Source organism: Onychostruthus taczanowskii, unplaced genomic scaffold, assembly GCF_017590055.1.
Source record: "Onychostruthus taczanowskii isolate IOZ18803 unplaced genomic scaffold, ASM1759005v1 scaffold53, whole genome shotgun sequence".
Classification (NCBI taxonomy): domain Eukaryota; kingdom Metazoa; phylum Chordata; class Aves; order Passeriformes; family Passeridae; genus Onychostruthus; species Onychostruthus taczanowskii.
This window is the reverse complement of record NW_024502902.1, coordinates 1353389-1378534: the sequence shown is the minus strand read 5'-3', so window position 1 is coordinate 1378534 and position 25146 is coordinate 1353389. Positions and strand designations below refer to the sequence as shown.

The 25146-nt window shown below is 48.7% G+C and overlaps 1 protein-coding gene across 1 annotated transcript; it reads left to right on the top strand.

The window, feature by feature from the left end:
• The first annotated feature begins 123 nt into the window (after positions 1-123).
• Positions 124-24999, top strand: SREBF2 (sterol regulatory element binding transcription factor 2). Its single transcript, XM_041416684.1, has 19 exons — positions 124-303; positions 4525-4911; positions 5818-5999; positions 7151-7291; positions 9060-9281; positions 10381-10495; positions 10690-10871; positions 11657-11849; positions 12804-12985; positions 13689-13962; positions 14300-14469; positions 14674-14842; positions 15391-15511; positions 16997-17106; positions 18390-18522; positions 19019-19187; positions 20327-20512; positions 21389-21500; positions 22137-24999. The coding sequence occupies exons 1-19, from the start codon at positions 222-224 to the stop codon at positions 22355-22357; spliced, it is 3351 nt and encodes a 1116-aa protein (XP_041272618.1). The 5' UTR covers positions 124-221; the 3' UTR covers positions 22358-24999.
• The last annotated feature ends 147 nt before the right edge of the window (positions 25000-25146 follow it).

Genomic DNA, 25146 nt, shown 5'->3' with positions numbered 1-25146 from the left:
GCGGGCCATGCTAATCGCAGCTGCTGATCGCTGACGCGCCATCACACCACGCGCCGCCGCGGCCGCCGATTGGCCGGCGGCGCTCTGGTCTCATTGACAACAAACCGCGGGGGGCGCGCGCGCCCGGGCCGCNNNNCCAAGATGGCGCGGGGTCGGCGGCGCCCGCCGGCAGCGGCAGCAGCCTCCGCTTGAGCGCCCGGGGCGGCGGCGGGCCCTGCGCGATGGAGGGCGGCGAGCTGGCCGCCGAGAGCATGGACACCCTGACTGAGCTGGGCGACGAGCTCACCCTGGGTGACATCGACGGTAGGCGCCGCGGGAAGGAGCGGGGCGTGGGGTGGTGGCGGCGTGCGTGGGTTCCCCACGCGTGTTGGGGGGAGCGCTCGGGTCTCCCGCGCGGGCCCGCGGCGGCTGGGGCAGGAGGCGTGGGTGGTCGGTCCTCGCATCGTGCTTCTGGAGTGCTCAGGGTGGGGGCGCTTCCCACGGGCGCGGGCATCCCCGTCCCGGGTGGGCACAGGCGGGGGAGCGGAGCGCGTCCCGCCGGGCAGCGCTCGCCTGGCGAGCGGCCACGCGTGTCTGCCCTGACAGGGGAGCGCTCCTGAGCGACTTCCGTGGCGCTGCCGCACGCCTGGAGCGGAGGCCGTGGCCGCAGGAAGGCGGTGGGGCTGTGGGGGTCCGAGCCCACCCTTCCGCCCGTGGCCGGCCCGGGAAGGGGTCGGGCGGAGCGCTGACCGTGTCCGCCCGCTCCTGGCGCACCCCCGCGGGGCCGGCGGCGCTGCCCGCCTTCCCCTGGTGTTTCCTCGTGGCTCTTTTAAAGTAGGTGTTAAGCCATGGCTGAAGCTGTGCCTCCACTAGTGCTCGTGGGAGGCCGAGCCTCCGAGCCTTCCTGCATCGAAACAGCCTTAACTGCCTAAATTTCCCGTTTTCCCTGTCATCCTAAAACTTTATTGCATCGCTGGCACAGCGCAGACCTGTGAGAAAGCCCCTGTTTGCCACCAAGTGCAGCAAGACGAAGCGCCTGCGTGTGATGCCTGTTTTATGTGTATTTTTGGCGACACCGAGCAGCTCCTGAAAACCCCATTTAAAATGATATTTCTCGGTGTGGTCCGTGCTGTAGGCTGGAGAAGATGAGCTCCTGCCTTAGCTCACTGCTCTGCCGGGCTGTAATCCCAAACAGAGCTCAGTTTTGGGGGTGTCCAGAATATCCTTGTTTAGCAGCTGGGAGATAAAATGTTGCCAGTATTTTTAGGTTTCTAATTGATACTGATTTGCCACTTAGCTTGGGACGAAATTTATACTCCTTTTGTGACCAAAGAAGAATGTACCTTATGGCAGTGCAATGGGCTCGGTTATTGCTCATAAAGTTTGATAGTGCACATTGAAGGAGGTGTTTGCTGTTGTTGGAGCACCACGTAATGAGGTCTCAGGCTCCACAGGGAAACTGAGACGAATTGATGAACCCAGCAATGGCTCTGAACTGAGGTGTGCCCTGGGAGGTGTGATTCAGAGCCATGAGTAACTCAGGAAAACGAGCTTCACTTTCCTCCCCACCTCCAGGGGTGGATTTTCCCGGGGAAGGCAGGGGGAAGATACGTGACTATCCTGCTTTTTTTGTGCATCAGCATGGATTCATCCCAGGCTTTGAAATTTTGCATGGATTTTCGTTGGGTGGGTGTTCCTCTCCTGTTCAGGCTGAGGGGGCTCCTCACTGCCTGTTGCGTGGATTTTGATTTTTTGTGGCAGATGTGCTCTGGGATGTCAGTGCTCGCTGGGTTCACACTTCCAGACGGGGCACAAGAGTAGCCCCAGTGCTGAGCCCAAAGGCTCTGCCTCTTGCCCCGGCACAAGCTGCTCCACCAGCCATGGGCATCTTCTGCTGGCAGGGCACTGCTGGGCAACATCCGAGCTCGAGGCTGGAGTCGGTGGGAGGTGGAAGCACATCAGGCTTCAGGACAGGGAGCGTGTTTCTGTTGAGGATGGGGTCTCTGCTGCTTTCTGTCTCTCAGAGCACAGCACCTCCAGCAGTGTGAGCAAGAGCAGCCCCTGTGCTGGAGAGCTGAGCCACTGCCTGGGAGAGGCAGCTGAAGCCCAGCCCTTGCCTTACTGCCAGGTATTCGGGCCCTGGGCTGATGAAAGCGGCAGAAGCCCTTGGTGGGCTGTTTTGGTTTTGTAATACCTTGTTGACATTTTTTAGCCTTGGGGTGGGCTGGGTTTTTTTTCTGCGGTAAGGTCACTCTGCTTTAGGGCCTGAGACCTAGATACCTCTCCGGCACAGAGGGTGCAGGTGCTCTGGTGACACCAAGTTTATCCCTGATGGCTCCAGAACCACCTGAGGTTTCTCACAGTCAGTGTAGATACTCTGATTTCTGGGTAGGTGAAGGTGTTTTAAAAAGCAGAGATTTAGGTTTTGGGTGTTGGCTGTTTCTCTTTATTTTAATTTTTTGTGTGTTATTATTAGGAAAGCTCTTGAGCCCTTTAAAAGAGGTGGGTTTTAATTAAGACTGCCAGACTTCCTGGCAGTCTTAATTCTTAAAAATTAAGCTTTAGACTTTTTGTATTTAGTCAAAGTTAAGTCTGTCATAAAGATGTGATTTAACGTGTGAGAGCAGGAGTGGTTTTTTAAATAATCTATTAAATCTGCTGCATTGAACACAACATTCTTTAAAACACAGCACTTGAAATTTTGTTCTTAAGCTGTTCTGTTTACTCCTCCAGAGCAAATCTCATCTGATTTATGTTTATTCCCTACTTGCAGTGGTGCTGTCTGACAGTGAAATAGCAATACTATCAAATGCAGAGTTCGGGAACTAGCCTGGATTCTCAGTTTTATCATGGTGAGGGTTATTTGGGATGGTCTTACCTGAAGTCAGCTGGAATGTGAAGAGCTGCTTAATATCCATGTAGATGTTGATCTTGAAACAGCCCTCTTTGTTCTGCTAGTGTTTTGTGAAATCCAGTTAAGGCAGTGCATTAGAAAAACTAAATCTTTCATTCCCCTAGTGAAGAGTGGAGACAAGGGTTTGGTCCAGCTGGTCCCCGAGGGTGGCTGCTGCCTCATGCTGGGGGAGCTGTGCGTCCCCACTTAGTGTCACCTTGTCAGGGGGACACATCTCCCTCCAAAAAACTCGAGTTCTTGAGAGCAGTGGTCGTGGCCAGTGCTTAAATGTGTGTCAGGGTGTGGAGGGGTTGCTATCCAAAGGGAACAGTAGTAATACCACAGAAATATGTCGAAATGTGTGTTGAGGGAGCAAGAGGCTTGGAGGAGGATTCATCCCTTTGCTCTGACAAAGGAGTGTCAGATGAATTAATTGGATAATGTGTGGGTGGCATTTCAGAGAGCTGAGCAAATTAATAGCCCTCTTATTGCTGGGACATAATCCATGGAAACTTCTTGTCAAAAGTTTACTGCTTCAAACCTACTTCATAAATCACAGCAGTGGCATCCTTTGGGGTTTATGAATGAGAAGGGTCCTGGTGTAAGGAGCCCTTTGCCATATTTTTTTCTATAAATCAGAAATCTATTTTTTGCTTCCTAAACCCATATTTATTATTTTGTTATAATCTCTCTTAGGTTTGTGGATCCCCTCTTTTCCTGTTTCCAGAAAAAAAAAAAAATAGAACTTTCAGAAAACCATGGAAGAGCCAGTGCAGTAGGGGCGAGTCCTGGGGTGGGGAAGAATGTCGGATTCCTCATGCCACTGCCTGCACGCAGATCAGGGAAAGCATTCATATGTCTTAAGATATTAAATTGGATTAGATGGAGGGAAGAGGAAGCTCTGCTTATGAGCAGTGATCTCTTGGTTGTGAAATGTTCACCTCCGGGGGGAAGGCCTTTTGTGTTGCAGTAGGAGCTTCTTGGTGTGGGTTCATAAAATCCTGGAGAAGGTGGGATGGCAAAAACCTGTTGTGCAGTGATTGCAGGCATAAAACCAACAGGAAAAGTTATTCTGATGTTTTAAACACATGCATAGATTTATCCTGCTACAGTTTTATAAAGTGGTATTTCCTTTCCTGGTGTTTCCTTAATTTTTGTTATGCTGATAAGTAAAAGGGAGATAAGATGAATTCTTATCCTGTCTCTTCCAGATTCTCTGTGGGGCAGTACAGATAGGGGACTTGAAAGCTCCCAAAAGTTGGGTGGGAGAATGGTTAGTGCTGGAATTGTGGAGGTGCTTGGTTTCTTTCTTCTGCAAGGGTTAGACTGAAGGAGTGATGGAACAAGACTAATATTTTAGATATATATTGGAGATGGCTTTAAGTTCTAGTCTGTGCTTAGGTCTTGTTTTCTGGAAAAGTGTTGTGGGAGGGTCTTACTTTTTTCCCTGAACAGCAGCAGCAGTGCTTTGCTGCTGGCCGTGTCCTGGTCTCTCTCTGGAGGTGTTGCATTGGTGTGATGTTCTCTGAAGGTTTTGAAGGACCCAGACCTCCCTTCTGTGCACACACACCATAATTCCATGATGTAAATGGCAGGTGTCAAAGTATGCAGGTGCTGAAATAGCGTTGAACAAATTTTCTACTGTTTTACAGAGATGCTGCAGTTTGTCAGTAACCAGGCAGGAGACTTCCCAGACCTGTTTTCGGATCCCTTGTGCAGCACCTTCCAGGGCAGCGGCGGCGGTGGCAGCAGCAGTGGCACCCTGGAGCCGCAGTTGCAGCGGCCCTACAGCCAGGTGCAGCTCCAAACCTTCCCGCCAGCCCCTGCATCCCCCCAGCTGCAGAGCGTGCCGGTGAAAGCAGCGCAGACGACGCCTCCAGCCCCTCCGCGCTCGGCCCCTGTCCTGCAGCCGCGGCCCTCGGTGCAGCCTCAGCTCCAGCAGCAGGCTGTCATGATCACGCCGACGTTCAGCTCTGCTCCCCAGACCAGGATTATCCAGCAGCCAGTCATCTACCAGAATGCAGCCACGAGCTTCCAAGGTAGAGCTTGTGGTGCTCAGGCTACAGGTGTGCCTGGTGCACGTGAGATTCCAGGATGCCCAGGCTGTGGATGTGCTTGGTGCATGGGCAGTAAATGGTGTCAGTGTTCAAATTCCAAGTGCATCATCAGCTGTGACAAGCCTGATGATCCTTTTCTTGTGATGCTGCCTGTGGGGTGTCCCTTCTCCTTCCTCCGTGGCTTTGGAGTTGGGGAGCATGAGAAATTGTTGGGAACAAGATCTTAAATGTTTTTGTGCCGTCTCTTACCATATTTACTGTCTTGCTCTTCTCCTCTGGCCTGGCCTACTGCCCTATGGCTCTTGGGAGGCTTGAGAAAAGATGTCTTAAAACATCATTGTTGGCAACCCTGTCCTCCCACTGATGGGTGCACTGGGCAGATCCAGTCTGTCCCACACAGCAGTCTGGAATGAAGGCACATTTTATCTACCAAACCCTGGAGCTCAGTACTTACACTGAGCAGAGACACCTGTAGGAATATTTAGCAGTCTTCTTTGTGAATGCTGGATGACTTGATCCTCCTCAGTAGGTTTTGATTTTTTACATGACAGATAGGAACCTAAGGTCCACCAAGACCAGGGGGAGTGGGAAGGTGCAGGTTGGATGTCCTGTATAATGCCACTGAAGCAGAGTCCTGTGCTATCAGACTAAAGGGTTTTGGCTCTATTTTCTCTTAGGTGCCCCCTGGAAAGCTGCTATTCTAGGTGCAGTGCCCTCTTGCAGAAGGCACCAAAGCAGGTGGAAGTTTCCCAACATGAGGGATGTGTTAGATGATTGCTGCCTACTAAGAAGCAGTGGGAAGAAGAGGAGTGATGCTGAGAGCGTTCCAGGCTCCAGGAGAGCGTTGTGTGTCTCTTGACCATTTCTGACATCTCTTCTGCTTTTCAGTTCTCCAGCCTCAGGTGCAGAGCCTGGTGACGTCCTCCCAGGTGCAGCCGGTGACGATCCAGCAGCAGGTGCAGACGGTGCAGGCCCAGCGGGTGCTGACGCAGGCTGCCAACGGCACCATCCAGACCTTAGCGCCAGCCACGGTCCAGACTGTTGCTGCACCACAGGTTCAGCAAGTTCCAGTAAGTAAAAATGTGGAATGATGGGGGGATCCAGCAGAACAGGAAAGTGCTTTTGTGGGTCTGGTCCCCTGGCTTGCCTCGGGAGAAGTGGTGAAGCTGTAGGGCTGGCTGGGATCCTGGCTGGGATTGCTTCTGCACAATGTTTCTAAACCTGAGAGGTTTAGAAACCTGAGAGGTTCTAGCCAGCCTGTGTCCCAGAAGCATTTTACTTCATGCAGGTCATGAGTGAGAGTCCCTGTTGTGAGATGTGATGTGACTTCCAGGCAATGCTCAGCAACTGTTTTCAGTAAAACAGTAACTAAATGCAGTCTAAAGTTATTTTTGAACTTGGTACTGCCAAACCCAGTTGGAAACTTTACTTGAACAGGCTTTCTCTGACTTTTGCCTACTTCTTTGCATGTCCATCACCTCTACCACATCTTATAATTACTGGTTGATACTGGAATGTGTTAATTCTTCTGTCATTTATTTTAATAGTTTTACTGTAGCAATGCCATGTGATTTTTTTTTTTTTCACTCTTGTGCATCTTTGCATTAAAGAAAAATGTTTGTCTATGAGGCTCAGTATGACAGAGTTGCTGTGGTTCAGTTGTACTCTGCCATCTCTGGTGTTCTCAGACAGTCAACAAGGTATTTGAAAGAAATAAGAGCAAAATAACTTAGAGTGGATTTTGATCTGCTTGATGTTAAAGGTACAGATCCTTTCAGTGAAATTGCAGGGAGAAGCAACTACGGGTGTTTGCCACAGCAGACTGTCTAGCTGTGTTAGACTGAATACTCAGACAGCTAATGTAGAGAGCTAATTATAGGTGTAACTGGAGAGGGGAAAGCAGCTTTTCCATCAGCTCTTTTGTGTTTTTATATACTTGTTTACTTCTGGTGACTGATTTAAAAACCGCTGTCCAGGTGGTTCCTCTGCCCACTCTATGCAGTGCTGTTCACGCTGTCTCCTGCTCAGAGTTCGCACTGGGGCTGATGGAAAGCATCCAGCTGACGCAGGGTACAAGTCAAAGGAGTACTCACCTTGCTCTTTTGCCAACAGCTGAGTTGTAAAGCTATCACAGCTCTGTCAGTGCTTACCTCTGGCTACTGAGATCAGCAGGGACATATGTGCCTGCTCTCCTCTTCACCTGTAACTCTTTTCGACCTAGGTTCTCGTCCAGCCTCAGATCATAAAAACGGATTCCCTGGTCTTGACAACCCTGAAGACAGATGGCAATCCTGTTATGGCTGCAGTACAGAACCCAGCACTGACAGCGCTCACTGCTCCCATTCAGACCACAGCTCTGCAGGTACCCTGTGGCTGTCCTTCCATCCCTCTCCTCACTGATGTCCTTTCCTGTTAACACAAGGAAGAGATTTGTGCTTTAGAGTCCTGCGGTGGCACAGACAAGAGGGGGGTTTTGAGGGCTGTTGTACACACGTCCAGGGCGAGTAATACCCTGGTTCTGTCAAGGGTAAACACACAGATTGTATTGTTTGGCTGCCTTCCCATGGCCAGGAAGCAAAGATCAAGGGCACATTTCTGTTTACCTCTTTCTGGTACTACAAGGAATATGACCTAAAATCCCAGTCTCATTTTTAACTTGAAGCCAAAAGCTAACTTGCTCAGAGTACCTGTGGAACTTTCTTTTGCCCCTCAGTAGTGTCTAATAGTAGGATATTAATTGTGACAACTAATTAAACTACTTTTCAGAGGGCATTTGCAGGGAGGATATGTCATAATCATTGGAGGTGATTGTACTTCATGGCCTCCACTTGTAATCAAGTCTTAGTAATTTATACCCCCAAAGAAACATTTATTATGATCTTGTATGTTCTGAACAGATATCTTTGTATAAATATTTACTGGGGGAGATAAGCTTGTCAGTGTGTACCTAAATTTTGACTTGTTTTGCAATAGCATGGTAGGCTTCTTAGATACTTATTAGCAGCCAGGCTAAAATCTTCAATTAATCTGCTTGCTTTTAGAAGACGTTTTCACACAACTTAAGGCTTACGAGGTTGTGTCTGTCTGAGGCATGTTTGAACACATTGAAATTAGGTGGATATTAGCCAGGGAAAGGTATAGGATTTAAATTCACTTATTTGTCAAGTTCCACCTTGAAGTGAAACTGAATTAATTTCTGGTATCCCAATCAGAAGACTATTTCAGTCGAAATTGTTTCTGAAATTGCTCATTACTAGTTTATTCTCATGGCTAGCTGCTCTAGGCTAGTTACTATGTTTTGTCTTTTGACAGAAATAACTCTTACTCTCCATAGCTACTTGCTTCCCTGATCCTTGGTGTGCTTCGGAGAACACTTGTGCCTTTCTAAATCTTGCTTTGCTGGATTAAGCAGTCTGAACTTTCTTTCATTACAGCTGTCCTAGGAGCCCCTCTGTGCAGCTGTTCTGGTGGGATTCATAATTTTTTATTTCTGAATACATACATACATACGGTCTGTCCTACATCTAGATACCCAAGTCTGAGCTTTCCATTCTGCTGTATATCACTCATTAGTCTTAATTCCTCATATTAAGACATTTTTATAGCTTATGGGTTAGGGTTTTTTCATTTAATGAAATTCCAATCAATTTGAACTGCGTTCCTCAAGCCAAAGGTTGTTTTTTCATAGTTGGATCCTTTTCCAGCATTGTCGTTACATATTTCTTTGGAAGTAGTGTAGGCTGTTGTTGTTTTCATGACTATTTGTCTAAAGAAAAGGTGGATTTTGACACTTGGAGTGTAAAGATTGTAGGAACAAGGAGGAGCTTTAGTCCCTTTATCTATTTAAGAGGATGACAGAGTGTAGTATTGGCAGAAATGTTGATGTGCTTGGAGAACAAGAGATGTTCCTATTCCACAGTGACCAGTGTGGGAGCCAGAGTGACAGATTTTTCCTGTGTTGCTGTGCCAATGCTTGTGCCAGCTAAGAAAGATGGAAGGAATTTGGCATCTCACTCTTTTCTGAGCTGCACCAACTTTTCCTGATTCCTGTTTACTCCTTCTTTTGCCATCATAAACCTTATCTAAATTGCCTGATTGCTCTTGACACTTGTTATGTCTGGTCTTTGTAGACCCTTGTGGGGAGCAATGGGACCATTTTGACCACAATGCCAGTGATGGTGGGACAAGAAAAGGTGCCTATCAAACAAGTTCCTGGGGGTGTCAAACAGCCTGAACCACCTAAAGAAGGAGAGAGGAGAACAACTCATAACATCATTGAAAAGCGCTACCGGTCGTCCATAAATGACAAAATCATTGAGCTGAAGGATCTCGTCATGGGGACAGATGCCAAGGTGAAGATGGGAGATAAGTGCAAATGTGGTGTCATAAATACTTGTCTTCAGGTGCTCATTTGCTCTACCAATTGAAGCATTTGGGTACATGCAGCTGTTTGTAGCATGCACATGTGTGTTGGGGTAAGACTGGTGGGAATCACTTGTGTTCCATAATCGTATTCAGGAAAGGTCATCTGTAAAATATTAATTTTGCTATGCTGTTTCTTGAAAATAAGCTATACCTTAGGCATTTGTTCTTATATTAATTAGGTCTAACTTAAAATGGGCCTTCTAGGTAGAATATCCAAGTGGATGTTTTGATTACTCTGCTAAACCAGATCTTGCTTCAATTAAGTTTTCTTTTCCATGTGACTGCAGTAAGGATGAGGGTTTACAGAGCTTTCCAATTTATTTCCTTTAGACACTGAGCTGTAAAAACTCCTGTTTGCTCAAATATTGGAAGCTTTCTTGCACTACATATTCAGGGTTTGTTCCTGCTTGCTTTACCTCATGCTGGTGAGGCAGGCAGGAGTATTCTTGATACCTTCTGTGACTACTGCACAAATAAGTGCACTAGTGAAGTCACCTCCTATTGCTGGAAGTGAAAGCTTTTATAAACATGGGTAATGTGCAGTGGCTTCATAGTACTTCTGGCATATGTTTAGAAGATAAGTTTGCCCACTGCTGCTGGAAGCAAGGATTTGCATGGAGATGGCCAAGCGAGTAAGGCAAGGAGAGAGCTACTTATCTCAGAATTTATTGGTGACCAGGCAGCAGCTTGTTCTATCCCAGAAGTGATCCACTTAATTTACAAACTGTGGCATTTTCAAAGGACTATTTCTGGCTGAAACCTAGGTGTGAATTCCATTGTAATATGGGTGTTGATCTGTTTCTGTTGTACTATTTTTAAAAGATCTTAGAGAGACCTCATCCTTGTCTATCTTTGATACCTTGCCCACAGAGCATGCTCTGCTAATGGCTCCTTTGCAGCTGCTGAGAGTCCTTTATACCCTTTTCTTCACCACAGGATACAAAGGGTTGTGGTATTCCTACAGGCAGGAGCAATCCTTTGATACTCTTAATATAAACTGCTTTTTGTACATTTAATTCCTTACAGATGCACAAGTCTGGAGTCCTGAGAAAAGCCATTGACTACATTAAATACCTGCAGCAAGCTAACCATAAGCTGAGGCAGGAGAACATGGTTCTGAAGCTGGCTAACCAAAAAAACAGTAAGTTGTGGAGGCTCTGTAGCATCTGGGAGGCAGTCAGCCTGGATGTAGGATGTATCTTGAAGTTTCTTATCCTTCACAGAAGTTGTACTGATAGTGGCCAGTGTTGCTCCAGATGATTGAGCCAATCTGAGAGCTACTGACAGGAGTCAGGATGGAGAAACATGTACATAATGCACTCTGATTTTTTTCAGAGCTGTTGAAGGGCATTGACCTGAGCAGTCTGGTTGACAATGATGTAGACCTGAAGATTGATGAGTTCAACCAGAACGTGCTGCTGATGTCTCCTCCAGCCTCTGATTCAGGATCTCAGGCTGGCTTCTCTCCCTATTCCATTGATTCAGAGCCAGGAAGCCCTCTCCTTGATGATGCAAAGGTAGTTGTGACTTCAGCTGTCAAATTCAAGCTATCTTCTTCAGGATGTTTAAGAGCCAGAATTTAGATCCTTATTCTCAAGAGTGGAACCAGCAGACATCTGGCAAGCAGATTTGCAGGACTTAGAGATCCTTTGTAAGGATGAGAAAGATAAAACACAAACATGTGCCTTTCTTTAAATTACTGAGACTATTTCCTGAGCTGTATTATCTGAGCCCTACCTTAGTTGCTGGAAGAACTGTGCTTATCCTTCAGCCCCTGTACAGTCTCTGTGGACTTAGAGTGCATGTTCATTACTCAAGGAGCCCATGGCTTTCCAGGCTATGTATGTCCAGTGAGTAAAGCAGGGGAACTTGGGAATGGATGATGACATCAGTTGTGGTTAATGAGACCGTAAGTAATCAGAGTAACAACAAGCTGTTAGCTGTCTTGGGCTTATGGGTTTGTTTTGTGGATATCACAGAAGCGGGTTTTCTGAGAGATGTTGAAAAGAGTAAGGGCAGCAAAGGTTAATCCTAGCCTAACCCAGGGATACAGTTACAGTTAATACCCGAAATGACTGGACACAGAAGGAAGTTGAAGGCAGTCAAATATTTCAGCCTTATCTCACTAAGCTAAGAAAAGCTTTACTGGAGTTCTGGCTCATCTGGAGCTCAAAAGCAAATTTATGTATGTTCTGTTTCTCCTTCTTCCCTACCCCTTCCTTGGCATAAACATTCTTTGTGCTCCAGAATGGTAAACATTGAGTTTTTTCTCCTTTTCCTCTCCATTCCTATTCCCTTGAAGGTTAAAGATGAGCCTGACTCTCCTCCTGTGGCGCTTGGTATGGTGGATCGCTCTCGAATACTGCTGTGTGCTCTCACATTCCTTTGCCTTTCCTTCAATCCCCTGACATCCCTCCTGGACGCCCGAGGAAGCGCCGAGTCCGACAGCCTGGTGCGCCACGGCTCCGGCAGGAATGTGCTGACCATCGAGTCAGGTAAGGAGCCAGGCTGGTTTGGGCTGCAGAGGATGTCCTGCCTTACACCGTGTCCCTAAAAGCCACCTGCAGCTGTGAAGGCTGCCGGTCACGATGGGGACGGTCGCTGTGGTTCAGCAGGATGGGTTTGTGTGTTCAGGGAGTTGTGCGACCTTTGTTTAGTGGGTGGGGAGGAGCAGCGACTGCAGGGCAGGGCATGGAAGGAGAGCCAGCTTGGATATGGCTCCAGTTCACATCTAGTGTTGTTCTTGCATAACCAGCCGTGGCTCAGCGTGGTGAGGTTGAGGTGGCACCTATTTGTAGCCCAGCAGCTTGGGTTTTTGGCAGAGATCCTTGAAAAGTAGTTCAGGGTAAGGGGCGTCTTCCTGTCTTCACCAGTCTTTGAGGCATGTTCACTTTGTATTTGTTTTTAAAGTAACTGACTGATTTTTTGGCACTTAATCATAAAGTATTAGTACACTGTTTCTATGGAGTCTTGCAACTGGGCTTGTTGATACACTCATTCCATAAAATTCTTAGTTAAAAGTACAGCTTAGGAGAGGGCGGGGGGATGCTGTAGGTATGCAGTTGCTTTCCTGACTGGTAAATATGGTTCCTCAGTGTTGCTTTGTAAATTTAACTAAGATTGGAAAATGATACCTGGAGTATTGAGTACCTGTGGGTGTGTCTTACAGAAAAATCAGAAGACAGCTCTTGGAAAACTAAGTGCTGATTCATTTTTTTTGTACATCAGTCTTGTAAAAATAATCATTTAGTTGGGAATGTTGAGGGTTGGAGTTTGGATGGAGAGGTGTTGGTATAGGTGTTTCCTGACTGAACTGCACTCTTTGCAAAAGCTGATTAAACACGTGGCAAGCATAGCAAGACATCCTTCGGAGTGCGCACTCGTCGTGCTGCCGGCGTTTTGGTGTCCAGGTTAGATTTTAACTTTCTTTTTTGGGATATCCATTGTAGATGCAGCTGGTTGGTTCGGTTGGGTGATGCCCACCCTAATCCTGTGGCTTGTGAACGGAGTGATTGTACTGAGCGTGTTCATAAAGCTCCTTGTGCACGGAGAGCCGGTGACCCGGCTGCACTCAAGGTCCTCGGTCACCTTCTGGAGGCACCGCAAGCAAGCGGATCTGGATTTGGCACGGGTAAAGTTGACTCGTTGTTTTGCATCAAATGCATCTTTTAGATGGGATTGTGGGTAAATGTTTCCCAATGAGGCAGTGGCTTGACGCTTGCAAGATACTGTATTCCTTGAGTGGATCATCCTGTGTGATTTTGGAGAAGCTGTTGCCAGGTTGTTCTGAGCAGGTTACTGTCCTACTCAGCCTAAGTTAGTGGGGCAAGGAAGCAGAGGAAGAGGCTCCTAATTTCTGTCCTTGTTGCTAGGTACTGCATCTTAAATTAGTTTTTGGCAGCAACATATTGGGTTTTGTCCAGAATCTGGCCTCTGCTGTGTCTGTCTGCTGTCCTCCAGCCTCTTGGAAGTCCTCTTTATTTGTTGAGGAAACATTATATTATAATATTACATTATAACATTATATACAACATACTGTTGAGGGACCCTGAAATTTCCACGGTGTTTGACAAGGCAGGAAGCTCTTTTCATCCAGTGCTGATGTGTCTCACAGGGAGTACAGGATCAGAACCATGTGTAGAAAGTACATTTAGGGCCAGATTTCAAGCTGGTGTAAACTGCTGTTATGTTTTCAGTTTCTGTGTTGATGTCCCTCTGCTAAAGATCTTGTCCTGACTTGCACATGAGTTTGTCTTGCTCCCGGTGCCAAGGAGGTCCCAAAGTGTCTCTGACAGTGATTTTTGTTGCTGAACCTTTCGTTGTGTTATTTGCAGGGTGATTTTGCTGCAGCTGCGTCAAACCTGCAGACGTGCCTGTCGGTACTCGGACGAGCACTGCCAGCTTCCCGCCTGGACTTGGCCTGCAGCCTGTCCTGGAATGTGATCCGCTATAGCCTGCAGAAGCTGGCACTGGTGCGGTGGTTGCTCAAGAGAACTTCTCATCAGTGGCGGGCAAGGGAGGCCACTGCAGGATTCGAGGATGAGGCCAAGACCAGCGCTCGGGATGCAGCCCTGGCGTATCACAAGCTCCATCAGCTCCACATAACAGGTGGGAGCAGAGGTGGCAGATCTGCTGTCTGGTTTTCCTGAATGAGGAGACTCAGCTGATCCTGGAGCATACAGGGAGAGCACTACAGCCCCTCTCCTCCGGGAGGACTGCTGTTAGAAATTAGCCTGACAAATTTTAGGACCCACTTACTAAAGCACAACAGGTTCATGCAGTAAAAGAACTCTGTAAGAACAGCTGAAGGAGCAGCGGTGTAAGCTTCTCATATCAACAGGTTCTTGTTGTTTCTTTAGGATAGTAGCCCTGAAAATTGTGGTAGTATTTAGTAGCTGGTACTACTCATTAAAAATTAACACTTTTCCTTCTCCTGCTGGGACAGGTAAACTTCCCTCCAGCTCAGCTTACTCGGGCTTGCACATGGCATTGTGTGCTGTGAATCTGGCTGAGTGTGCAGAAGAAAAAATCCCACCCAGCACAATGGCAGAAATCCACCTGACGGCTGCAGTTGGCTTGAAAACGCGCTGTGGAGGCAAGCTTGGTTTCCTGGCGGTGAGTTGTGTTATCTTCCCTGATCACACCCTCAAGCAGAGATCTAGGGAAGCCTGGAAGCTGGCATTGCTCTGTCTTGGAGAGGGCATCTACTAGCACTACAATTATAATACGACCTGCAGTTATGATACGATCTTTGTCCTTGGTGGTGCTGCCCTTTCCTTACTGTTCTCAGTCTTCTTCCCTGTCCTCTCCTTTCACCAGAGCTACTTTCTCAGCCAGGCTCAAAGCCTGTGCAGCTCAGAGCGAAGCGCCATTCCTGACTCGTTGCGTTGGCTGTGCCACCCCCTGGGACAGAAGTTTTTTGTGGAGCGAAGCTGGATGGTGAAGTCTGCTGCCAAGGAGAGCCTGTACTGCACGCAAAGGAATCCCGGTGAGGGCCGCTCATTTCCCAAGTGTGTGGCATCCCAGCGCTTTGAGGCAGTCTCTCCACTCTTGTCTGGGACAAAAGTGGATATCATGTTTGAGAGTGTGTTCTTTTATCCACGCCCTGCTTCTGGTTCTGATGGGTGAGAGGTCATGAGGAGCTGAGATGTCTCCTCAGCCTGCAGGGTCTGGCTTGCCTCCCTTTGTATCCTGTGTCACACTGCTTGTCTCTTTATCTGCTGGAACACAACCCAAAGGTGGCCCTGAATGTCTGGAGAGTGACTTTGGGGTGACCAAGGTTTATCCTCTGCAGAGCATGTCATCACTGAAGTGCCAGAGGGATCTTTGGCCAAAGGCTGTAGCTTTACAAGGGGATTGAAAGATAAAAAAGCCCTAAAACTTAGTCTCTAAATCATTCCATTAGTTTCTTGAGAATTTCCCTCTGCTCTTCTTCCTCATGCTCTTTCCTACATTTTGATTCTTCTTTCTGAGTGTATTGGGAGGTATCTAGGGCGATATGCGAGTTAAATGGTTTGGTTTATCCTTCTTCTCTAGCGGATCCCATTGCACAAGTCCATCAGGCGTTCTGTGAGAACCTGCTGGAGCGGGCAGTGGATTCGCTTGTGAAGCCTCAGACTAGGAAAGAGGTAGCAGGACAAGAGGAGGAGGAGTCGTGGTGAGTATGTGTGGCCCACTGGGCACTGCTGGCCACAGCAGCAGGCTCTGAGGCAGAGCTCATAACCACTGACCAAGTGCTGTGGGGCAGACTGCTTGGTTAGTCCTTGTTAAAGGCTTGGAATGACAATGCTGGTCTGACCACCGCTGTTTATTAGCAGAGCAAGCTCTGCCTCTTTGTATTAAAACCTCTCAAGTCAAAGGTGAACCTGGGAGTGGTGGGGTAATGCTGGTTGATTGCTCAACTAAATGGATGGCACTTTCTCTGCTAAGACAAAGTTTAATGTTCAGGAGGACTAAAATGAGAGTGCACCTCCCTCTTCTATGGACCAGGATATATGTCCAGGGGTTTTAGAGCATGAAGGTCTGGCAGATCAGAGAGTGAACCCACCAGCTTGCTACTTTGTGCATGAGTGTTCTTCTTACTGAGTGTGATATTCACCTGCAGTAAAGAACAAACAGACATGTGGCAAGAGGAGGAAAGATGATGTTGAACATAATTGTCATTGTCTCTAAGGTGCTTGACCATATGAAAGGAGAAAATAGGCAGGAAACAGCAGCTTTTTGTATTGAACCATGTCCAACTTTCTCCTAGACTCCACAGGAAGCAGGAGCCCAGCCTGTGCTAGTAATTCAGCAGTTTCTTGCTGATCTGCAGATATACTGGTGCCAGCCAAATGTTACATACATATATGGGAAGCTCTGTAAGGATCCTGTCCCCAGAAAGTGTGGGTAAAAGCCTCAGATGGGAAGATAATCCAGTTTCCCTACCTGTGTAGGAAAAGTACTCTAGCTTTGTTTTTTTTTTTTTTCCCAATCTCCTCTGTTTCCTGGCAGAGAAGGAGCAACAGCTTGGTTTAATTGCTCATGATCAGGTGCTGCTGTTGAGAGAAGGTAACAGGATTTGTATAAGGGAGGTGGATTGTCACTGTACTTGTGGGAGTCCCATCTCCTCATGGGGAAGGACTAGATTAGTACAAGAGCATGTTTTTTTTGTCCCACTCTAGGGATGGCAGCTCAAGATCTTCATCTGTAGCATGTCCCAGTTAAATTAGGTCATTGCTGCATATGCTATTTTCTCTGACCAGTGCTGAGAACATGCTGTCACTTCCACTCTTACATATTTGCATATATGCAAATAACCAGAGAAGTGTAGTTCAACCTCTTTTGGAGGCAGTGATTGAAAAGGAGCCTATAATCAACTTGTAACACATGTCTATGTTTGAGGTGAGACTTGAACTTAAATCTAGTTCTGTGCTGGTGGTCATGAAAGGAGAGATGTGAAGCTGTTCCTCTCAGAGCATTGCTCTGCACTTCTGATGATGGGGTGGTCTCTTCAGTCCACCAGTGTTGTCTGACTTGTAGAGCTTGAACTTTCTGCGGGCTTAATGGGTCAGCACTGTTTAAACATGACTTGTGGACGAGAAGTGCCTTGGTATCTTCTGTCTGACAGCATAACAAAGATCTGCCTTGTTCCCTGTTTCAGTGAATTCTCGGGTGCCATGGAGTACCTGAAATTGCTCAATTCCTTCTTGGACTCAATGGGAAGTGGAGCCCCACCCTTTGCCAGCAACTCTGTACTCAAGTCTGCCCTGGGTAAGTCTGGCAGAACTGAACTCTTTCAGGTGCAGGATTTACTGCCAATACAAATTTCCTCTCCCTACCACCTCTCAAAACTCTAGTCAAGGAGAAATGCAGTCCTTGAGTGAGGCCTGATTGCATGCCAGTGTGGTACCACAGCTCAGACTGGAGAAAGTGATTAAGAAGGCTTATAGATTTGGCTCAGTGTTGTAATGCTGAGTGCCCAGCCAGGGAGTGCTGCTATTTGTATTGTTGGGCAATATTTTATTTCCAATCTGAACCCTGTGCCCTTGCCTGAGAGCTTGCTCCTAGCAATGCAAAGTGAGAGGAAGGGTGGGGCATATAAACAAACATAGCAGCATTGCAGTTGAAGTACAGGAAGGGTTTTTTTCCATTTAATTACCTATTGCACTGGGTTGCCCCCACTTTCACGGTAGCTGTCAGATATATTCTTCAATCTCCAGAGACCTGCAGCCTCTGTTGTAAGCAAGCTCTGGGCATATATTGGGAGGGCTTGTTTTGGTCCCTTAGTGTATATTGAGTGGGATAGCAAGGGCTGCAGAATCCCTCTGAGCCATGCACTCATCTGGGCTGGGTTGGTAACAGGCTGCTGCAGTATTTGTTTAGATTGGTGTTGGTACAGACAGCACCTGGCAGCTCACTGGGATGCTGGTGCAGCTTTAGACACAGACTAACTGCTGTACCTAAAATGTATAGAGCAAACGTAGTAGGAAAACTAAATTATTTTTTCTAAAGGGAAGTCTGTGCTTGGGCCAGTATTGCTATAGAATTGAAAAGCAGGTTAGAGTAGCAGAACCATATGTCCTTTCGCCCTGAGCAGGCTTTGGGAAGTCTTTGAGGGAGTGTTAAATAAGGAAGGCCATTCTATAGGGAACCCAGTGTACTGTCTTAGTAGTTATCAGTACCAATCATGAGTGTATATATGAGTGGAGTTGTTATTTTGGGGTGTGAGTGGAGATCATTGTCTGGAAGGAAGTCAACAAATTTCTAGACAAGATGGTGGGATACATTCTTGTTGACAAGATACAAACATGCCATCCCAAACTCTGTTTGCAGTCAGATGCAGGGTGTTTGCATGCTGCCAAGTTCCTTTGCGTTCTTGCAGCACATTTCAGCATTCACACGGGTGGCTGAGTTCCCATGGGATCAGTTTGGGCTCATTAGCATCAATCCCAGCAGAAGGCACTGGCAAGGGCCTGTGATACCTGTCCACTTCTCCAAGTGTGAGGCAGGCAGGTGTGCTCTCCTGGGCTGCAGCTGCTGGTTGTGTTTTGCAGGTCCCGACGTGGTGTGCCGGTGGTGGTCAGCAGCCGTGGCTATGGCAGTCGCTTGGCTCAGAGGGGATGATGCAGCTGTGAGGTCACATTTTGCAGAAGTGGAGCGCATGCCAAAGTCCCTGGAGACGTCAGAGTAGGCCTCATACACTTCTCAAACTGCTGCTCCTGCTAAACAGGGGTGACTCCTTCCCCTGTTGCTGTCCTGTAGGATCACACCTACCTGTGCTCTGGGGCTACACGTCTCTTGTGCTCTGCAAGTGCTCAGTAGTTCATGTGTAGGCCAAGGCTTGCAGACTGATAGTAAAGCTGTGGACTGGAATTCACAGTCATAGTCGCTTCTTTAGGGATGTCTTTTGGCTTTGTTCTAATTGCACAGTCTCCCACCTTCTAAAATCAACCAAAACTCACGTGATGATGGAAAGGATGGTGTCACCATCTCTGTTCTTTTGCACTAAAGAATCTTTGCCAGCTTTCTCTCATTTTTCTCTTCTGTCTGTGTAGGTGAGGAACAATTGCCATCTTTTTTCTGTCTAAGGAGTGATGATATCTCTTGAAGGTGGGAGAGTGAAAGCTGATGCTGTAGCAGCATGACATGGTATTGCTTGAAAGCAACCTGCTTTCTCTTTCAGGAATGCCCTGGTGAAAGCTACCTTCTACATGTGTAAAGCTATGCAGGCCTCTCTGTCTGGGAAGGCAGATGGACAGCAGAGCTCCCTGAGTCACTGTGAAAGGGCCAGCAGTCACTTGTGGAACAGCCTCAACATGAGCAGCAGCACCTCCAGCACTGTCCTCAACAATGTAAGCATTGTAAGCCCTGGGATAACCATGGTCTGTCTTGGTTGTAAGGTTGGTCTTGCTGCAGGTGTGTCACTTCTCTGTTGTAGCTGCATTCTGCATTTACTCTGTGTATCATGGGATTAGAGGGAAGGCTTCTTCCCTTATCCTTGAAAAGGGCATTGCCATTGTTCTGTTTCTGCTGCATGGGGGAGCAGAGCCCCAAGTACAGTGTTGTCTCCCTGGGCATGGTGTCAGCTCTCGCTCCTCTTGTCACCCCTTTCTGGTGCTTTGACCAGTTTGAATTTGGCCCTGCAGAGATGGAAAGTATCTTTCTCTCTCCTCCAGGTCAAGTTGGTGATGCCTGTAAAACAGGATATCACTAAGTCAAATCTGCCTGCTTGTTTCAGATCACACTCATGAATGCTTGATCCTCTGACACAGAAGTGTGGCTGTGCTGTGCTACTCCTGAGTTTGTGTGGGGCTTGTTTTTCTTCTTTCCAGGATTACGTAAAACTGGAGCTTCCCTCCATGGCATATGGGACATGGTTCTGGTCCCTTTCGTCGTTGCTGGGTGGCAGCTGTAGTGCATTGTAGTTGCATTGCATGTTGTGGCAGTGACTGTGCAATGTTTCTGCAGTGCAGTACAGAGGCACTCTCCGTTCAGCAGCACGGGCAGAGAGCCCTCCCAGAGCCGGGAGCGGTGCTAGGGGGCAGCAGCAGATGGGGAAAAGGGTTTGGCAGCCACTGTCGGCTGTGCCAAGACTGCCTCTTTTTTCTCTGCAGGTGGCACGACTGTCTTTGCTGTTTCCCACTAGTTAGAGTGACTTTTTGGGCAGGAAAGCCTCTGAGGGAGGCTGTGTTTCCATGGGATCAGTTTGTATTTGTTAGCATTGATCCCAGTGAAAGGTGCAGGCAAGGGCATGTAACACTGATGGAATGTGCCCTCATTTCCTTGTCTTGGTCGAGAGGTGCCACTTGGGCAAAATGCGAAAGCCTGCTCCCTTTGGTGCATTGCAGGGAGGGGGGAGCCCCCCAGGTGGGCAGGAGGTTAGGAGGTGCTGTGGTTGCCTTCCCATGGCTGTGTCAGCAGCCATGTAGCTTGTTACTCACCCAATGCTGTGTTACTAAAAGTGTGTGCCCGGGCATCTTGGCTCTTGCAGATGATCCAGCTTCTGGCCTGTGACCTGCTGCTGTCCCTCCGCACCAGCCTGTGGCAGAAGCAGGCCAGCGCCAGCCAGGCGCTGGGTGAGACCTACCACGCCTCGGCCCCCGAGCTGACGGGCTTCCAGCGCGACCTGGGCAGCCTGCGCAAGCTGGCCCACAGCTTCAGACCCGCCTACCGCAAGGTGATGGCTCACCTCTCCTGCCTGCTCCGCCTCCAGCTTGTCTGTGTCCCTTCCTGGGGGTGATGGGAAGCTGGTGCCCTTGGAAACGGGGTGTATCTGAGCTTGCACGGTTTGGTTACTTAGGGTGGGATGCTCTTCCACTACCAGCCTCTGTACTTTCTGTTGGTGGGTGATGAGGGAGGCTCCCGTGGGAGTTCAGGGTGTGTGGAGACGTATCCACTTTAGTTTCTGCATAGAAAACCATCAGCACATATGTATTGCCAAATATCATGGCATCCTGTCTATTAAGACTGTGTCTGTCCCTCTGTGGAGTGTGGAGGGAAGCTTCCTCAGCCGTGTTGGCTCTGCTGAGTAGCTGGAGGGTCAAATGCCTTCTGCATCTGGAGAGCCCCAGGTGCTTTTCTTGCCATTTCCCTGCTTCTCTTCAGTTCGTCCCGTTTTAGGCCTCTGTAGAGAAAGTAGAGTCTAATACTTGGACACGAGAGTTGTCCTGGTGTCCAAACTTTAGATTTCAAAGTTTGATGCTGTTACCAAAGCACTGCACTGGCAGCATAGATTGAGAATCCTGCCTGGACCCCAGTGCCAAATTTTGCTTTCAGATTTTTCTACCCTGTTCCCTGCTCTCAATCCTCCCCCTTTCCAGGCCACTCGCAGTTAGGTATCAACTTTTTTTCCCCTTCCTCACGGTTGCCCTGACCTGCAAATTCCCCAGAGACAGGTGGAAAGATGAGGGAGGAGCGTGGAAATGGGTCTCTGTTTTTGTCAAGGTGTCAGTGCTCTTCTCTTGAAATGTGGTGGCTGAGGGATGACAGTTCAGCCACACCATAGTCCCTGTGCCGGCCTACCTCTCATCTTCCATCCTGCCTTTCCTTCCAGGTCTTCCTCCACGAGGCCACCGTGCGCCTGATGGCAGGGGCCAGCCCTACGCGCACCCACCAGCTGCTGGAGCACAGCCTGAGGCGGCGCACGCCCCAGAGCAGCAAACAAGGTCAGCCCTGGGGCCCAGGCAGCGACCCACTGCATGTGGGACTGGGAGGGAGCAGTGCTTGGCCAAGGTGTGGGGACACAGATAAAACCTGCAGTGTCTTCTGCTGAGTCAGGATAATGAGCTGCCATCAGCCTGTGGCTCAAGGCAATGCTTCTGCCGTGTTCTCTACAAGCCGGCTAACGAGATCTGTGAGCCCTGGGCTGGAGGTGTCAGCGAACAGACTGGAAAACATTTGCCATCATGAAAGCTACAAGTGCACGAAACTTGGCAGTCTGGGGTTTGGAGCAGTCAGTGCAAAGGCAGAAGCTGGGAATTCTAAAAGGAAGAGCCAAAAGATGAAGGATTTAAGGGAATGGGAAGCATGCATGCCAATGTTGGGATGAGCTTTAGGAAGTGAGCTGAAAGGAACTGCCTCTGTAGAAGACAGGACTGACAGTTCCTACCTGACTCTAGCTCAGAGTGTTCTCCTCTGCTAGCCTAAAGGCCCTCAAGGTGCCCCCTGCTCCTGGCTCAGCCAGGGGATGCCAGCCAGAGAAGCCTGTTCTCAGCGGTGGCAGTTGAGGGCCTGTGTGGTGGGGTTTTCTCATGCAGTGGTAGCTCTGTTACGAGTGTTCTCTCTTCACTGTTTGCCCCTAGGTGAATTGGACACGTTGCCGGGCCAAAGGGAGCGAGCCACGGCCATCCTGTTGGCCTGCCGCCATCTCCCCCTCTCCTTCCTGTCCTCGCCGGGCCAGCGAGCGGTGCTGCTGGCCGAGGCTGCCCGCACCCTGGAGAAGGTGGGGGACAAGCGCTCCTGCAACGACTGCCAGCAGATGATCGTCAAGCTCAGTGGGGGCACGGCCATCGCTGCCTCCTAACGCCGGCCTGGCTTCCCTTTGTGCAAAGACAGCCTGGTTGAGCATCAGCCTGGACTTCCCTTCTGGAGCTTAGAAAAAGTGCTAGGTTAGGGCTGTGCTGGTGGGATCAGGATGGGGTGGGAGAGGGAGGGAGGGTTTTGGGTTTGAATTTTTTTCTAAACTTGCCCCAGGTTTAGCTTTACTAGCTTCCTTGCTTGTTCTCAGGCACTGCAGCAGGAATCTGTCTAGTTGTGGTTTCTGTCACTATGCCTGGGGTTGTTGAGAAGCGCTGCCCCAACACAAATCACCTGTCCCTGCTTGGGAGAGAAGCCCACAAGCCCACGGCATAGAGAAGTGGCGCATCCCGTGTCTGTCCTCAGGGGTATTTTGTTCCCTTTCCAAACACCTTTGTAGAAAGGAAATCTCTGGGGAGGGCAGAAGATCTGTTCAAGTCTTGTCCCATGGGGCTGCTGGGACCTAAGGCTGTTCCCAAAAGAGAAGGAAAGGCACCAGCTTTCCTTGAGTTGTGTGTCAGGAAACTGAAGCCCCCTAGACCCAACTTACCTAGGTGCTCTGGGATTATCGCTTGGGGCCAGTACTGCCTGGAAAATTTCTCTACGGTTTTTATACAGTTTTTTTTATAGGAATGTTTGTGGCTTTACAAAAACATTGGGAACAATGCAGCAGATTTCCCTTCCCTTCTGCTTAATGCATCTTTTCCTGTGATAGCTGCCTCCAGTTTTCAGCAGGGGGTGGGTTTGTGGCAAAATGCAACAAGCAGAGCCTGATAAAAGACCTTGGCATCCCTGGTCATCTGGTGCTGGGTGGCAGCAGAGGTGGATATGCTGTGCCCTGCACTTGGCATGAAGGGTGAATGCTTCTCTGGTGCCTTTTCGTTGATGCAGAAACAATTTTTAGAAACGGTTTTTTTTTTATGTTGCTCAACTCTCAGTCCCAGAACTTCTCTTCAGGTGTTTCTCCTTACCTTCTCTAACTACTCCACAGCTCCTGCAGGATTTGGGAGGCACTGGTATAGGGTGCAAGTCTCCCAGCTTTGTTACCGTTGCTATTCCAAGCAGTTTGACTTGCAGGTGTTGAATTGCCTGTGACTTTCCAGGAGTGGGAGGTGGATTTGGGGCAGGGAGAGAACGGTTTGCCCTCTTTCTCTCTGCCTTTCCTGTTGCATCTCTCCAAAGAAGTGCAGAGTGGTTGCCCTCTCGCACGTGGATATGTGGAAACCAGCATTTGGCAAGTGGGCATTGCTGTTCCTCCGTGTGTACGGCCGGCATGTTCTCCATGTTGGCAGCTCGAAGCGTTTAGATACAGGCAGCCATCCAAACCCATCCTGTCCCAATCAGGCCTGTACTGCCCAGCTCCTGCAAACTTGGACTGTTTTGCAAGAAGCTTTTACATGTATCCAGCTCTTGCAGAGAGGCGTGAGCTCCTTCACAATGAGAGGAGAAAGTTAGGGGCTTGTGGTTTCCCTTTGCACAGCGTCCTTTTGGCATCTGGGAGGGCCATTTCATGTGCTGCAGTGATTGAGCACCAGTAGTGCTAGTCCTGGAGTTGCCCAGCTTCAAGGAGATGGAAACTGGGGCCAGGAGAAACCTGTCTCCCAGCAAAGCTTGTTCACAGTGATTGTGGTCTGTAGCTGTGGACAAAAGCATGGGGACCAGAAGGTGTTTGCCTACCTCCCCCACTTCATTTGGGGAATAGCTGGTGGACACCCAGCTGCAATAGCTGGTACTGTCCTGCTGGCTGGGGTGTCCCTTGCTTCCTGGAGTTGGTGGTTGGAGGGGGAGCTCATTGTTTGAGGGGAAGAGGTTGGTCTCAAGAGTGTCTGATCAGTGTAGGGGACACTCTGGTGGCAGCAACTTCAGCTTTGAGCAGGTATCCTAAGTGTGCAGAACAGCTCTTGATTTGTACACATTTTGACTGCTCATTGCCAAGTTCATGAGCTTACCAGTGATCGTGTTTGGGGGGGAGTAGATTGCCTCTTCCTGATTTTTTTCCTCTTCTGTGGCTCTCATGCTGTCTTCCTTGTCAAGGAGTTTTTTTCCTAAAAGATAGAAACTCCTTGCCTGTGGCAGCCTCTAAGTTGCCTTGCATTTCTCCAGGTCTGCGTGCAGCATGTGGGCAGTTCTGTGCTTTAGTAAAATGGGAGGTAAGGCTTTGGGCAGCAGTGATGCTGAGGTTTCACTTTGTCACTAATGGTAGTCTGAGCCCTGGGGGCTGGGCTGCAGGGAGTACTGGCTGGGCCAGGAGCTGGGAGAAGCTGTTGGGCTGAAACCCAGGTAGTGAATAGCATGAAGTACCAAGGGTCCTAGCATGGCTGGTATGTCTCTGCCCCCTCCAGAGTGAGGGATCTTTGCCCTGGTTTTTTTCTACACTGTTCAAAAATTGCTGTCCATCAGTCCCTACAAGTTTTTTTTATATGTGTGTGTATATACTGTAACTTTCTGGTTTGTGGGTGGGAGGAAATTGTTTTATGGATTATGTGAAGAAAGTCTATTTATCCACATGGAGTTCAGAGTAGGGATGCTTTGTGATATGCGATGCAACTGGTGGTGGGGAAGTTCCCCAGGGAACATATCTGCTGTCTGAAAACCCTGTTCCAGGGCTTCTGAGCATCTGTTACCTAATAAAGATGAATGTTACCACCACCTCCCACCTGCCCTCTTTCTCTTAGCTCTATTCATCCCACCCAGCAGCTGCTCTTAAGCAGAGGTGAGCTTGAGAAGTCCTTTAGAGACATAAAACCTCACAGGCGCCTCGTGAAGCTGTCAGTCCTTTGTCCGGATGACCTAGAG